Here is a 17,215-nt window from a genome sequence, read left to right as displayed (position 1 = left end):
ACCTCGCTGCCCCCCCTTGGCAGCCCCCGTCGGGGCATGAGGGAGTGAGCACAGAGCCCTCTGGCCAGCACATCTTGCTTCGGTAGAAGGGACAGCTGCCACGGGGTGCTGCTGTCTGGACCAACTTCTCCTGTGAGGCTCGTTCTGTTCCCCTAACACTGAGGTGGGTGAGGTTTGAAGCCCCAGGAAGGGTGCCCCAGCAGAGTGGTCCCTGGGCCCCGCTGTGCTGTGCCATGACTGCTCTGGGGAGCACAGCCAGAGTGGCGGGGCTGTGGGTGTTCACCATGAAGTGGATGTCCTAATATTGTTGTTTTCCGTAATCAGAGAAGAAGTCTCACCACTTCATTAATTTGATCTTCCCTAATCCTCATCCCTCCTCAAACATCATGAAATAATACTTTTTTCCCCCCTTGCAGTGTTTTGGGGAATACGCTTTTTCATTTTATTGAATTCAATTTGCCAACATAGAGTATAACACCCAGCACTCATCTTATGTGGGAAAGCACTTTAGTAAGAGAAATCACTGGATTGTTTTATCACACATAGAGACAGGCTGGGGTTAACATTACTCAGAAAAATGTGAATTTATAAGAATGATTCACATAAGGCATTGTTTCCATGATCCTTGATTGTCCTCCTTTTCTTGGGGATTTGGATAGTAGCTATTTTACCTCCTCCTGCATCCTGATGCTCACGCACATACACCCCCAGGCATCTAGGAAGATTTTAACCTTGATCTGAACAAAGCATGGAAGTAGCACTGGCTACATGTCACAGGGGAAACAGTTGTTCTCTCCAGTTAGGGGGCTGTTCTCGTGCTGCCAGCCCAGACCACGGTGCCTGGACAGAGACTTCCGTCCTCCCATTGACCTTCTGAGATGGGGTGATCATCCCCCTTTCGTGGGGAGGTGGTGACATGGCTCATGGAAGCTGCCAAGGTCTCAGACTGTAAGTGGGAGATCTAGGCTCCAAGTGCATCCCCACGTGACCCCACATCACTCTCTCCCACCAGACTGCTCCCCTGGGGTTAAGGGACAGGTGGGCCCATGCTTCTCACACGGAGACTCACTGCCCGCTGCAGCTGGCACCAGGCGTCAGGAGGACTGAGACGTCCACTCGCTCACAATGAAGCTGGAGGCTGCTGACGGGCAAGCCTTATGACAGAAGCACAGGTGCCTGTCACGGTTTCTCCCCGTCCCTGGGCGCCCCACGTGGGAGGGCCCACAGGGTGGGACATGGAGTGAGGCCTCAGGCTCCTGCTTGGCACCTCTCCAGCCAGCTCAGACTCTGTATGGGGGCTGTCACACGTGGCCAGAGGAGCTTTCACAGAGCCAAGCCAGTGCCTCTCCATCTGTAAAACTCTGGTCCAAATGGTGTCTGAAAACTCCAGTAAGAAACTGAAGGGCAGTTCAGGAGAGTGGTTGAGATCATGGACTCAGGAGCCCAGCTCTAGAACCTACTGATTATGTAACTAATGGTATAATAGCTGATGACTGTGCAATTGGGCCAATTGCTCAATCTGAATGGATGCCTGAGTTTGAGGAATCTGTAGAATGGGTGTTATGAGGGCTAAAAGAGTTTACTGGCAGGGGTTACATGAGGGCTGCCTGTGCTCCTCTCCCATTGACTCCAGTCTCCCCCCTGTATTCCCCAAGGACCCTGGAAAGGAAGGGGAATGAGCGACTAGCCCTGCAGAAACCTTCACAAAGCATCCCCATCACCTGCCATGGTCCTCTTCCCATCACACCTGAGCTGCATGTCTCAGAATCTCGTCTCCTGCCCCACTCTTGCCCGGAAGGCAAGTGCCATGCTGTGTCTACCCGCATATCACCTGTGCCTACACAGCCCCACACACCTCTGCTGAAACCCCTTTCCCTGAGAAATAAGCCAACATCTGTGAAGGTAGGCGACTTGCTACAGGTGGCACAGCAGTGTCTGAGGCCGCTCTTGAATCCAGCTCTCCCACCTCCAGTGGGTGCTGGGTGGGGGCTGGCTGCACAGACCACCCTGCTTCCACCACTCACCAGCCACACCATTAGGTAGGAGAAGACAGCGATCCACAGTGTGGCCGTGATGAACGTGACCATGAAGTACTTCTCCCAGCGGGGCTTGCTGCAGTTGGGGATGGTGATGCACAGGAGGAAGATGAGTGGCCAGGTGAACACCCACTTGGCTTTGTCCCCTCTTGCCTCTGCAGTGGGATGGGATGGAGCCCGAGGGGAAGGAGAGAAACACATACTGGGTTATACACTGGCCAGTCTACCTGTTCATTTTTTCAAGCCAAACAAGACAATGCTACTAATGTGGCTCTGAGCACTTGAACTTGGAATCACACACCTCCATAATGTCACCCTGGAAATGATTTAAACAAGACAATCCAGGGTCTGCTGACTGAGTAACTTTAATCAGTCCAGATCCTTCATTTGTCAGAATAAGGAAAGCAAAACCCAGAGCAGGAATGGATTTGCCCAGGAGAGCTGGGGTGAGGATGTGAAACATGGGTGGGCTCTGTAATCAGACAGACCTGGGTTGGTGTTCAAATGATCTTGAGTAATCCCATCAACTCCACTTCCTCCTCTGACAGTAACTGTTGTCTAACAGCGATGCCATAATCACTGTATGGAATATTTGCTGTGCGAGCAGGCACAGTGCTATAAACACTTTGCATTTTAGTGATTTCTTCATCTGTTAAACACAAACATTTTCTCTCTCTTGGCTGTTGCAAGAATGACACGATACATGTACATAAAAAGCTTGGCACACACTGCAGCACATAGTTGGTACTCTGGAAATCTCAGCTCTTTTGTTCCCAGGTCATATACTCAGCTTGTTGCAGATATAAGACTAAAATGCAGGTGTCCCTGGCTGGCAGGTGTTACCTCACTGGCCCCTACAAACAGAATCCACAAATAAATTAACCAAGGAAAAGTGGCTTCACTAAGCCACCGAGTGCAAGTGTAGTGTCCTTAACTAGCCACTGATTACAGTGTATACATTCAGACTCAAAATTAGCTTTTGACATGTCAATCAAGTAGTGGAAGACAGACTTCTGAGGATTCTCTCCTCCACAAAAGCAATGAGAACACTGGCAAGAAATGGTCAGAATCAGCCTTTTTCAGAATTCTGGAAATTAACCAAAGGTGTGTAGTAAAACTGGCTGAGTTTACTTAAGAATATTGGCTTGAGGGCAGCCTGGGTGGCTCAGCAGTTTAGCGCCGCCTTCAGCCCAGGGTATGATCCTGGAGTCCCAGGATCAAGTCCCACATCGGGCTCCCTGCATGGAGCCTGCTTCTACTTCTGCCTATGTCTCTGCCTCTCTCTCTCTCTCTCTCTCTCTCATTCTCTCTCTCTCTCTCTGTGTCTCTCATGAATAAATAAAATCTTAAAAAAAAACCTTTAAAAATATTGGCTTGATCTCAGTGAGAAGAGTGAAATTTGTGGAGTTTTAACTTGCTCTATTTCCTATTCCTTTAGACCAGCTCTGGAGTAGCCTTGAAAACCAACATCCTAAAAAAAAAAAAAAGAAAAAAAAAAGGAAACCAACATCCTGGTGTCCATCGGGGGCAGGACTGGAGCTCCTTCCAAGTCCATTCTCAGAGATTTCCTGGACGAGTCCACTTTCAAGGCTGTCTTTATTTTTCACAAATCAGAGCTCAACCAGTGTGAATAGCCTTTTCCTTAGGGGCATTTGTTGAAAACAATCAGAGGCAACTGTTGAGCATCACACTGTCCAAGGTGGTGGATAACAGTTGAGACAAACAATAAACTGACCAGTTTAAAAGGAAAAATTGGGGAAATGGGTTATTTATAGAGGGTTTTGAGAAGCTCTCACATATTTGGGAATCTAAAAGACCATAAGTATGCATAGGGCTGTGCCCACCGATATTTGCATGCTCGATAAAGATTTGAGAATGCCCTAAGCTTTCATCTCTGCCTAATGTTGGGGGACTGTACACCCAAGTAAAGACTAAAGTACATTTGTAAACTGTCTGCCTCAGTGTTAAAGACATGCCCCCAAACACATGCAGAACTTATTGGCAAAAACTGGAAAACTTAATTTGATCCAGGCATCTAAGGAAATCTCTGTGCAATTATTAGATGGCCTTAAAAGAACCTAGCAAATATTTCAGCAGCTACACACAGTGAAGATACAGGTTTTACAGAATTATCTAAGAAAACTCACTAAACAAAAACAATAAATAGCAGCAAGAAGCAACCCTGGGAAGGGACAAAGATTTGATTTCTAGCATTGTCAGATTATTTCAAATGCCCAGTTTCCAATAACAATAAATTATAAGACATACAAAGAAACAAAGTATGGCCCATACAGAGGGGAAAAAAATCAGTCTATAGAAACTATCTCTGAGGAATTCCAAACATTGGACTTACTAGATGTAAAAACAACTTTATTTTTTATTATTCTTTTAGAGTTTGTTTATTCATTTTAATAATCTCTACACCCAACTTGGGCCTCAAATTCATAATCTTGAGATCAAGAGTAAGTAGCATGCTCTTCTGACTGAGCCAGCCAGAGGCCTCTGGACAAAGACTGTAAATCAGCTGTTTTACAATATTCACAAAGGAGTTTTCAAAATGTCTAAAAAATTAAAGAGAAGTAAGAGGATGGTTTCTCATCAGGGAGTATCAATAAAAAAGTAAAAACCATTAAAAAAGAACCAAGAGAAATTCTGGAGTTGAAAAGTAAAATATCTAAAATGAGAAATTCACTCTTGAGGCTCAAAAGCAGATTTGAGCAGGAAGAAGAAATCAATGACCTTGAAGAGAGGCCAGCTGAGATAATCTTATCTCAGAAGCAGAAAGAAAAAGGGGAAAAAGGCAGGAAGAATATTTCGAAGAACTCATATTCAAAAAGTTCCCAAACCTGATGAAAAACATTAACATATACATTCAAGAAGGATACATATTCTTCTCAAGTTCACATAAAGTATTCTTCAGGACAAACAACATGGTAGGTCATAAAACAAGCATCAATACATTTAGAAGGATTTTTTTTTTAAGATTTTATTTATTTATTCATGAGAGACACAGAGAGAGAGGCAGAGACATAGACAGAGGGAGACACAGGCTCCATGTAGGGAGCCTGACATGAGACTCAATCTTGAGACTCCAAGATCTTGCTTTGGGCTGAAAGCAGGCATTAAACCACTGAGCCACTCAGGGATCCCCCTTTTAGAAGGATTTAAATCATGTGAAGCATGTCCTACAACCACTCTGCAACAGAAAGAACTTGCAACTTAGTAACAGAAGGAAAACTGGAAGTTCACAAATATGTGGAAATTAAACAACATGCTCCTAAATAGCCAACAGGGCAAAAAAGAAATCATTAGTGAAATTAGAAAATCCTTTGAAATGAATGAAAATGAAAATACAACATATCAAAACTTATGGGATGCAGGAAAAACACTAAACAGTGCTTAGAAATTTATAGCTATAAATGACCATATTAAAAAAAGAGGAAAGATCTTAAATCAATGACCTAACCTTCCTCCTTAAGAAACAAACAAAAAGAGCAAGTTGAGCCTAAAGAAAGCAGAAGAAAGAAATAACCAAGACTAAAGTGGAATAAAATAGAAAATTTTAAAAAAAGAGAATCAATGAAACTAAAAGTTGGTTCTTTAGAAAGATCAGTGGGGTGTCTGGGTGGCTCAGCCAGTTAAGAGTCTGCCTTTGGGGCAGCCCGGGTGGCTCAGCGGTTTAGCACCGCCTTCAGCCCAGGGCGTGATCCTGAAGACCCGGGATCGAGTCCCACATCAGGCTCCCTGCATGGAGCCTGCTTCTCCCTCTTCCTGTGTCTCTGTCTCTCTCTCCTCTCTGTTTCTCATGACTAAATAAATAAAATCTTTAAAAAATATATTAAAAAAAAAAAAAAGAGTCTGCCTTTGGTTCAGGTCGTTATCCCAGGGTCCTGGGATGGAGCCCTGTGGTCAGGTCCCTGCTCTGTGGGCAGTCTGTTTCTCCTTCTCTCTCTGCTCCTGCCCTTCTGCTCATTCTCTTTCTCTCTCAATAAATAAAATCTTAAAATAAAATCAATGAAATCAACAAACTGTTAGCTAAACTGACCGTGAAAAAAAAGAGAGAAGACTCAAATTACTATAATCAGGAATGAAAGAGGGTGATGGTGATGTTCCTCACAGAAATGAGGTATTATTTTTTTTTAATTTTTTTAAATTTTATTTATTTATGATACTCACACAGAGAGAGAGAGAGAGAGAGAGAGAGAGGCAGAGACACAGGCAGAGGGAGAAGCAGGCTCCATGCACCCGGAGCCCGATGTGGGATTCGATCCCGGGTCTCCAGGATTGCGCCCTGGGCCAGAGACAGGCGCTAAACCGCTGCGCAACCCAGGGATCCCAGAAATGAGGTATTAAAGGAATATTATGAACAACAGTGTGCCAAACAACAACAACAACAACAACAACAACAACAACAAAACTGAAGTGAAACAGACAAAATCCTACAAAGATAGAAACACCAAAGCTGGCCAAAGAAGAAGCTGTCCAGGAAGTCCAAGAAGATTTATAACCAGAGCTTGACATAATAAACAAGCAAACAAACAGAATCAGGCCAGGACCAGATGGCTTCATTGTAATTCCTACCAGATATTTAAAAAAAAAATTAGCCTGAATCCTTCAAAACTCTTCCAAAAGGTAGAAGAGAAAGGAATAGTTCCCAGTTCACTCCATGAAGCCAGTAGTACCCTGGTAGCAAAGCCAGATGTCAAGAGAAAAGAAACATAGAACAACATTCCTTATGAATATAGATGCAAAAATCTTTAACAAAATCCTGGGACACTGAATCCAGCAAACATAAAAAGGATGACCGAGTGGGATTGTAGGCTTGGTTCAAATATGAAATTCAATCAATCCAGCATATAACATGTCAATAGAATAAAGGAAAAAACCCTGCAGAATCATGTTCACTGAGGGAGGGGAAAAAAAGTAAGCATTTGACAAAATTCAACACTTTCTCAGGATAAAACATTTAGCAAACTAGGAAGAGAAGAGAATTTCCTCATCCTGATAAAAGGCATCTACAAAAACACCACAGCTAACATCATAGTTAACACTGGAAGACCGAAAGCTTTCAACCTAATGAGGATGTGTGCTCTGATCATTTCTACCCTGCACTGCTGGTGTTAGCCAGGAATACCAGGCAAGAAAAAGAAGTCATTCAGCTTAGAAAGAGAAAGTAAAACTCGCCTTACATGTACATGGCATGATCTTGGAGGTTCACACACACACACACACACACACACACACACACACACACACACAAAACTGTTACAGTAAATAATTTAGCAAAGTTGCAAGATATAAGACTAATATACAACATAAGGTTGCATTTCTACATGCTAACAATGAACAATCCAAAAATGAAATTGAGAAAACCAGTTCCATTTATGATAGCAGCCAAAAAAAAAAAATTAGGAATAAATGTAACAAAAGAAGTACAAGATTTATATGCCGAAAACTACCAAACAGCATTGAAGTTAATTTAAAAAGCCTTAAATAAATGGAAAGATACTCTGCATGTGGATCAGAAGATTTAATATTTAAAATGGAAATGCTCCCCCCAAACTGATTTATAGATTCAAAGCAATCTCTGGTAAATCCTAGCTGACCTTTTTATAGAAATTGGCAAGCTGTTTCCAATACTCATATGGACCCAGAATAGCCAAACCAATCTTAGAAGAAGAACAAAGTTGGAGGACTTACATGCCCTCACTTGAAAATTTACTGCAAAGCTACAAGCAATCAAGAGTGTGTTACTACTGGCCTAAGGGTTTATAAATTAATAGAACAGAATTTTGAGTCCAGAAATAAACTGATCAATTTAAGGTGAATTGATATTTGAAAAAAGTGTCAAGACTATCCAATGGGGAAAGAATGTCTTTTTATTTTTTTAAGATTTTATTTATTTATTCATGAGAGACACACAGAGAGAGAGGCAGAGACACAGGCAGAGGGAGAAGCAGGCTCCATGCTGGGAGCCCGACGCAGGACTCCATCCTGGCTCTCCAGGATCACGCCCTGGGCCAAAGGCAGGCTCTCAACCGCTGAGCCACCCAGGTGTCCCAAGAACAGTCTTTTTAAACAAATGGTACTGGGACAACTGTCCACATGCAAAAGGATGAATTAGGCCCCTCCCTCACATCACACACAAAAACTAACTCAAAAAGGACTGAAGATCTAAATATGAGGTGAAACTATAAAACATTTACTGGAAACAAGACGTAACTCTTCATGACACTGGATCAGGCTGGTTTCTTAAAAGACAACAAAAAACACAAACAAACAAAAAAAATGGATACACTGAATTTTACCAAAATTTACAACTTTTGAGCTTCAAAGGACACTCTCAAGGAAGTGAAAGACAATCCACACAATAGAAGAAGGTATTTGGAAATCACATAAATGTCTAGTTTGCCGAATATATAAAGAACTTATCACTTGATAATAAAAAGTAAAATCCCCATCTGAAAAACAGGCATAGGATTTGAATAGACAGTTCACCAAAGAAAGTACAAAAGTAGCCAATAAGTATGTGAGAAGAAGCTCAATGTCTTTAGTCATTAGGAAATGGCAAATAATACTACTTTGTACCTACAAGTACAACTATACCAAAAAAGGCAGATAATAACATGGGCAAAGATGTGGGAAAGTGCAGCTCCTCATACACTGCTGGTGAGAATGCAGAATGGTGCACACAGCCTCTTGGGAAATAGCTGGGCAGCTCTGCACTCTGCCCACAGAAAAACCTGATGCAAATGCTGATAGCAGCAATACTTACAACAGCCAGAAAGTAGGAACAATCCAAATGTCCATCAAGTACCAAATGAACAAAATGCAGCACATAAACACAATGGAATGTTGTTTATCCATAAAAAGGAATGATGGACTGACTCATGTTACAACATGGATGAACCCAGAAACCTGCAAAATGAACGAGGCCAGACACCAAAGGCCACATTTATGATTCCCTATATATGAAATGTCTAGAAGAGGTGAATCCAACAGAGGCAGAGAGATTAATGGTTGTGGGGAGGGGGGGGATGGGAGTGATTGTTTATGGGTGTGGGGTTCTAGGGGCTGAGAAATGAAAATTTTCTGGAACTGGGGCACCTGGGTGGCACGGTTAGTTAAGTGTCTGACTCTTGATTTCAGCTCAGGTCGTGATCTCAGGGTTATGAGAGGGAGGCCCACATCAGGCTCCATGCTCAGCACAGAGTTGGCTCGGGATTCTCTCTCCCCCACCCCTCCAGCTCATGTGCATTTGTGCAAACTCTCCAAGAATAAATACATCTTTAAAAAATAAAACTTTCCGGAACTATATAGTGGTAATAGTTGAACAACCTTGTGAATACACTAAAAACCACCGTGTGCTTCACAAGGGTGAATTCCATGATATATGAATTATAGTTCAATAGAAAAAGAAACTGCAAAGTAGCCTGGCAGTAGCTGTTTTAGCTCTGTACTTCTGTGCTTGAATCTTCCTACAGCATTAAAACCATATTTACTAAAAAGCAAAAACAACAAAAAACCCCAGCCTGCTTACGATAATAAACCCACAGAATATGGTCGGCTCAACATCAGCAAATCCATTCGTGGATTCATCCCAGAGACGTCATCAGGAAAACATCTGTCTTCCCAGATCTTTTTCTACATATATTGTTCTGTGCCTGAAATCCTTGCACAAGGGGCAGAACAATTTCCTGCCTGATTGGTTTGTCCCAGATTCCGGGCTTTTCCCTGGTCGGCCCAGACCCCAACCCATCAAGGCTGCCATGCCTCCCCAGGGTTGACTAAAGCTCCATATACATGGGAAGAATTTGCTATGGGGAATCATGACCCTGAACAGTTACATGCCTAGGGGCATGTCTGGAGACACACAAACGCCACCACGGAAAGATCATTTTCTTATTTTCACATCACAAAATTGCATTGTTTTTGCCTGTTGTCACACCTGGTTAGGACATCTACCCAACGGGGCCCTGCCTAGCTGGCTGGCCTCTCAGCCTGCCAGTGTTTTCCATGAAACAACACTCCATCAGACCTGTCACACTGTTGTGTCCTTCAACTGCTGGATGCGATCCATGAACGGATTGGGAGTACAATTCAGTGGATGGTGATTAGTATTTTCTTTAAAAGAGGTAAATATTAGCATTTTGGTGAATAGTAAAATACTATCCTGAGACGTCTATTTCCCCTTTATAGATATCAGTAAAATATTTATTGCTGTGGATCATGGTCAAAATGTGGAAAACCAGGGTGCCTGGGTGGGTCAGGGATTGAGTGTTTGCCTTTGGCTCAGGGTGCGATCCTGGAGCCCTGGGATCAAGTCTCACATAGGGCTCTCCACGGGGAGCCTGCTTCTCTCTCTGCCTGTGTCTCTGCCTCTCTCTCTCTCTCTGTGTCTCTCATGAATAAATGAATAAAAACTTTTTTTAAATGTGGAAAGCACACAGTGCTCATGTTATGCTCCAGCCTCCCCTTCCCAACTCCCCTACTCGGCTGCAGCCTCCCCATTGTTCTGACTCCTCTGGGAATCTTCTCGTCATTAACTCCATCCACGGTAATCTCTTTCTTCTGAAACTGCTTCGAATTTTAAGTGTATTTATGAACTACTGGAACGATCCAAGCTGACTGATGGCCTCTCTGCCTGAATCCCCCCAACCAACACTTTCCTGGGACGGGGTGAACTCCTCCCAGGATGGGGTACAGACACAGCTGGTAAGCGCGGGTGCCTTTTGCACTGGTCTGAGGCGCACTCAGCAGGAGGGGACACGCGGTCCTATTCGCTAATGGCCTGCCCTGTGCGACTCAGCACATCACTTACTGTCTGGCTCCCTGAAGGCTGTGTATGCTGAAATGATGAAAGGCCAGGGACAAGACAGGTGTAGCACTCAGGGCTCTGGCCTCTGACATGGGTTCCAATCCCGCTGGTAACTCAGCAGCCACGGGTCATAGGGCAAGCAGACCCCAAACCTCTTTTCCTCACCTGAGATCGGGAGTGATAATAGCAAATTGGTGGTGTGGGACCAAGCCAGTGTTTGCCAGTGCGCCCACTGCTGCCACAGGGCTGTTAAGAGTGAGCCAGTCGCAGACAACGTAGGGAGCTATTGGAGCATGGCTCTTGATGCCGGGTAGGGTCACACCATTGCTGGGACAAGGTGTGAAGCCAGAGTGCAAGCTGCTCACAGGCAGGGACTGGCCGGATCCTTATAGGCTGGTGCTGTTGGCAGAGCCCCCACACGTGTGACATGAACGGGAGGCCAAGGACCACCCAGGACATAGGGGTGACAACAGGAAAGGACCCTCAGAAACAAAAACGGATCTAAAAAAAAAAAATCTCACACAACAGATGTGAGAATTGCTATTGGAAAGCCTATTCCTGGAAGGGGACTGTTCTGTATCTTGCCAATGAAATGAGAAATTTCCTGGACTTCTCCGAGAGAACAGAGCACATCACGAGGATGTGTTACCTGAGCAGAAATCGAGAAGCCAGTCACCCCTGGCCAGGGAAAGGAGGTGAAGATGTCTTGGAGTCACCACCCCTCCTGCCTGTGACTGGCCCAGGGGTGGTTCCGGGCAGACCGGATTCGCACAGTCTATTTCCCAGGACGCTGGGCTGGGGACCAAGGACAGCTTGCATGGCTGACTGCTAGAGGAGGGGCTTTCCATCCTGCCATCCTAGCCAGAAGCATCTCATTTTTTTTAAAAATTGTATTGATTTGAGGTCGAGCACAAGCAGCAGGGAAGGGCAGAGGGAGAGGGAGTAGATCCCTCCACCAAGCGGGGGGGCCCCTGACACAGGACTCTATCCCAGGACCCAGGGATCATGACCTGAGATGAAGGCAGTCCCTCAACCAACTGAGCCCCCCAGGCGCTTCGAGCTCCTAGTTTTAATTCTGTGCTCACCACACAACATCCTGCCCCTGACAAGCCCACCAGGGTGGGCCAAAGACCTCCCATATGTAAAGTGAGAGGGTGAGACTACATCGTCTGTTCTCACGTCTTGCTGCGCACCCACCTCCCTGGATGAGGGGACTGTTACCATCCAGATTCCTGAGCCCTGCCAAGGTTCTGAAGGCTCGATTTTGATGCCTCCCCCCCTCCCAAGTCCTGAGGCTGTGCCTGAATAATGTTATCCTCCCAAACATGTAGTGAGTTTAAAATGGAACTAGCACTGGTTTTGATCAGGCTGTGGTAAGACACACAGACAAACACGGTTGTCATGGAAAAACTTCTTATGGTCTCAGATCCCTAGGAACAGGAGGCAAGGTGTGGCCTGCTGAGGCATGGGGGGGGTGGAGAGTGGTGGGCAAGAGCCATTGGTGTGATTCCTATGGGAGGAGACAAGGCCCAGTTGGAAGGCTTCCAGGTTTTTGAATACTTTCAGCAGGCTCTGGGGTGGAGAGGCCACCTCTAGTTATCTGGTACTTGACCCAGGGTGATGGGGGCAGAGGAAACCACCTCTTGGACTGGGAGAAGCAGACAGAGGAGGTGGGTGGAAAGTATGGCGATCGGACTGGTTGACTGCGCTCCTGGAGGAGTGAGTAGTTTGAGATCTCTGAAAATTGGCAAGTCCGAATGCTTCGGGGTCGTCCGGACACGCGCTGCTTTTGTCAGCATCCGGTCCTTTCCTGGTGACAGCAAGCAAATGTGCCTTCGGGGAGCCCACCCTCATTCCACATGGGCCTGTGTGCTTTGCAGGGCTGACTCCATGTCCTAGCTCTACGGGCAGGCACGTGATGCAAGCTTGGCTCATCACGTGCCCCATAAATACCTGTACGAATTCTCCGGGCTTGGCACCAGGACAGGCACCGGGAGCCTCCACGGGACGAGACAACTACCCTTGCCGCTGAGGAGTTTACGCAGGTGTGGGGTTGGGCTCATGACTGGAGAGTCAACTCTGGGGATTTTGCTGGGAATTACGGCCTCTAAGACCCATCGTCCCTTTCTTACTAGAGGAACCCTATTTTGCTTACAACCTTTTCCAGCCAAAAATCCTAATTCCTAGGCTTCCTTGCAGGCAGGGGTGGTTACCACTCTAACAAACAGATGTAAGTGCAAGTCTACACATGGGCTTTCCAGGAAGGTGAATATTTTCCTGGTAAGAGACAAGACTCAGGGGTGCCTTGGGGGTGGCTCAGTTGGTTAAGTGGCTGTCTTTGGTTCAGATTGTGATGCTTGGGTCCCAGGATTAGACCTCACATCGGGCTTCCTGCTCACTGAGGAGCTGCTTCTCCCTCTCCCCCTCATCCTCCACTCATGCTCCCTCTCTTGCTCTCAAATAAACTCTTAAGAGACAAGCTTTGGTGACATGTGTCTCCTGCCCTTTGTCCTCCCTCTTCTTTGTTCCTGGCTGGGACATGGGTACACTGGAGCTATAGGACCAACTGGCCACCCTGAAGACAAGTGCCACCCACTAAGGACAGAAATGGACACTGGTGATATAATAGAGCTACAAGACTCCCTAATTTTGGGACTCCTTGTTAGGTGACAAAAATTCCTTGAGGCAAAGGTTCTATCACTCAAATTCCCTGTTACTTGCAGCTGAATGCAACCCTCAGAGGCATGTGCACACTGAACAACCCAGTGGGACGAGCTGCCCAAGGACAACCCCAACCCAGGGAAAGCAGAGCTGAGACACGGACAGTATCCTGTAACCTCTGAGCCAACATTGCCTGAAGGCAGATTCTCCCAGTGAACTTGCCACTATGGCCTTTTTGGCTTAAATCAGCCCAAAATGCGTTCCTCTGAAATTAAAAGAGTCCAGACTGGGGTGCCTGGGTGGCTCAGTCAGTTGGGTGTCCAACTCTCGATTTCAGCTCAGGCCATGATCTTGGGGTTATGGGACTGACCTCCACATCAGGCTCTGCACTGGGCATGGAGCCTGCTTAAGATCCCCTCTTCTTCTCCCTATGCCCCTTCTGCCACTGTGTGTGTGCACCCCCTTTTAAAAAAATTCTGGACTCATTCATGGGTAAAACAATTTTGGGAGGGCATAGCTACAGATGTTTATACCTAGGGACATCTCCCCCCTCCCAAACACCAGGAGTCCCTGCTGGCACCCACTGCCCTTCCTTCGAGCTCAGTGTCAGGGAGCTCTGGGAGATGCTCCTCACAGAGGCCCACTGATGTGCAAACACAAGCAAGAGAAAGAAGGGCTGTAGTTGTTTGTGTCACTAAGCTGTGAGGTTTTTCTTTTGAAGTAGAAAATTACAATATAATTACATGAAAAAATCTTTAAAACGAACTGTAACAGAACAGATGGCTAATTGTGCTGGAGACAAAAATTAAGAACGGATGCATTTGTTGATAAAAAACAAATTTCAGGTTAATTTGGACAGTCACCTAGACACTCGGCTAAGGGAATGGTTAATGTGGCACGTGGGGCTGTGTCACTGCACAATCCAGATATTCATAGACCCCATGGCATCTGCACGATCTAGGGATTATAGCTCTAGACCAGTGGTCCTCAAATGTGAGTGTAAACCTGGATTGCCTGGAGAGCCTGTTAGATCCTTCCCTAGAGCTAATGGTTTGGCAGGTCTGGAATGGGGTCACACGTTGGGCAACACCACTTCTGGTTGACTCTGTATTTAAAGGAATGGAGATAAAATTAACGTAAAGTCACCCATTTAAACACACAATGAGTGGGTTTTCACATATTACAAAGCTGTGTAGCCAGTCACCACCACATAATTCCACATGGTGTTCATCACCTCCTAAAGAAAACCTGTACCCACTATAGTCCTCCGCTCTACCAGCTGAGCTATCGAGGGAACAAACCTGTACCCACTAGAAACCATGCCCCATTCCCTTCCTCTCTCAAGCTCTGGCAACCACTAACCTGTTTCTAGAAGATTCACCTATCTCGGACATTCTGTCTAAGTGGAACCATAGTCGGCAGCCTCCCATATGGGTCTTGCACTTACATGCGTCTTCAAAGTTCATCCACGTTGCTGCACACAGCAGTCCTTCATTCCTCGGTGTGGATGAGTAACCTTGCATTGTATGGATACACTGGTCTGCCCATCCCGATCATCCCCCTGATGGGATGTTTGGATTTTTTCTACTTCTTGGCAACCGTGGTTGATGCTATGAATGTTCATGTGCAAGTTTTTGTGTAGACATATGCTCTCATTTCTCCTGGGCACAGAGCAAGGGTGGGATTGCTACATTATATGGTAACTCCATGCTTAACTCTGAGGAACTGGAAGACCGTTTCCCAAGAGGCGTATCATGTTACATTTCCAACAGCAGTGTTTGAGGGTCCCAATATGTCAAAATCCTTGCCAACACTGGGCTCTTTTGAATCTACTCATTCTCCTGAAGTGGTATCTCATTGCAGTTTTGATCTGCATTCCCCTGATGACCAATAACGTTAAGCACCTGCTCATGGACTATTTGTATATTTTCTTTGGAGAACCATTGATTCAAATCATCTACCGATTTTTAAAATTAGGTTGTCTTTTCAGTGTTGAGTTCTACGAGTTCTGTGTGTAATCAGGATACTAGACCCTTATCAGAAATATGATTTACAAATGTTTTATTCCACTCTATGAGCTGTCCTCTCACATTCCATTTTAAATTTTGATGAAGTGCAATTTAAGCTTTCCTTCGGCCACTGATGATTTTGTTATATTTAAGAATCCATGGTCAAATCCAAAGTCATGAATACAGACACTTGTTTTCCTCTAAGAGTTTCATATTTTTAGCTATTACATTGAGGTCTCTGTTTCATACTGAATTCACTTTTGTGTATGGTGTGAGTTTAGGATCCAACTTTTTTTTTTAATGTGGCAATCATTGGGGGACTATTCTTTCCCCACCAAATGGTCTTGGCACTCTTGCCAAAAATTACTTTACCTTAAATGCACAGGTGTGTTTCAAGACTCTCAATTCCATCCCATTGATCCACACTTCTGTCCTTAATCCAGAACCAATCTTTATTACCACATCAAAATCAGGATGTGAGTCCATCTTTGTTCTTTCTCAAGATTGCTTTGGCTATTGGGGGTTTTCCCCATTCCCATATGAATTTTAGGATTAGCCCATCAATCTCTTGCAAAAAAAAAAAAAAGCTAGCAGTGATTTTGATTGCTCAGAATATGAAGATAAATTTGGGTACTTGTATCATTTAAAAGATGTTCAAGTCTTCCCATCCATAAACATGGGATGTCTTTCCATTTAGATCTTTATTATCTTTCAACAGTATTTTGTAGTTTTCATGTCTTGTATCACCTTTGTTAAGTCACTCGTAAGTATTTTGTTGTTTGATGCTATAATAAATTGTTTTAATTTCACTTTCAGATTAATTACTAATGTACAGAAACAACTTAAATTCGTACACTCTTGTATCCTGCAAGTTTAGTCTTACAGTCTTTTGTGGATTCCTTAGGATTTTCTAGATGCAAGATCATGTTATCTATGAACAGTTTTATATTTCCTTTCCAATCTGGATGCTTTTTATACCTTTTATTTTTTTTCTTGCCTATTTGCCCTGGCTAGAGCCTCTGGCACAATGTTGACCAGAAGTAGTGGGACCGGTATCTTTCTTGTTCCTGGTATGGAGGGAAAAGCTTTCAGTCTCTTACCATGAAGTATGATGTTTGCTGTAGATGCCCTTTATCAGATTAAGGAAGTTTGCTTCTATTCCCAAGTTTGTTGTGGGGGGGTTTTCATCAAGAAACATTGTTGGATTTTGTCAGGTGCTTTTTCTCTATTGAGATGATCATGTGGTTTCATTAGCAATGGGGTGTATTGTTCTTTGCATGTTGAACCAACCCTGCATTCCTGGAATAGGTTTCATTTGGTTAACTCCATTTCATAAAGAGAAAAACACAATTCATGGTTAATGAACTATGCCAAATCCCACAGAAAATTAGATGTAGAGACACAAACAGACCTTGCTTTGCTAGTCAGCGGCCTCCAGGCTGTCCTTTGGGGAAGGCAGGGGAATGCCTGTGAGGTAGAGCGCTGTCAGGGCCGGATTGATGATTACCCAACGCTTGTGTCATGCCTCACATCTTGGGGGTGGTTTTCACAAAAGCTCTGTACCTCATGTCAACTTTGAGGGGACATTTCCCCTATTTCATAGGTAAGTAAACCAAGATTTGGTGAAATTCAGGGACTTAAATATCTCAGAAATTGAAAGGTAGTGCCAGGACTTGAATGCAGGTCTCCAA

General features: G+C 44.7%; 1 protein-coding gene across 3 annotated transcripts in view; it reads right to left on the bottom strand.

The window, feature by feature from the left end:
- The window catches only part of SLC24A4 (solute carrier family 24 member 4), a 166,072-nt gene that overhangs the window by 13,667 nt on the left and 135,190 nt on the right, over positions 1–17,215 (bottom strand). For all 3 annotated transcript variants that reach the window (XM_072761169.1, XM_072761167.1, XM_072761168.1), the window contains exon 13: positions 2,025–2,191. In XM_072761169.1, the coding sequence (XP_072617270.1) occupies positions 2,025–2,191 (167 nt within the window). The remainder of the gene's footprint in view (positions 1–2,024; positions 2,192–17,215) is intronic.

The sequence above is a fragment of the Vulpes vulpes genome, chromosome 6 (assembly GCF_048418805.1).
Source record: "Vulpes vulpes isolate BD-2025 chromosome 6, VulVul3, whole genome shotgun sequence".
In the NCBI taxonomy this organism is placed as follows: Eukaryota; Metazoa; Chordata; class Mammalia; order Carnivora; family Canidae; genus Vulpes; species Vulpes vulpes.
This window is presented reverse-complemented; position numbering and strand designations above follow the sequence as displayed.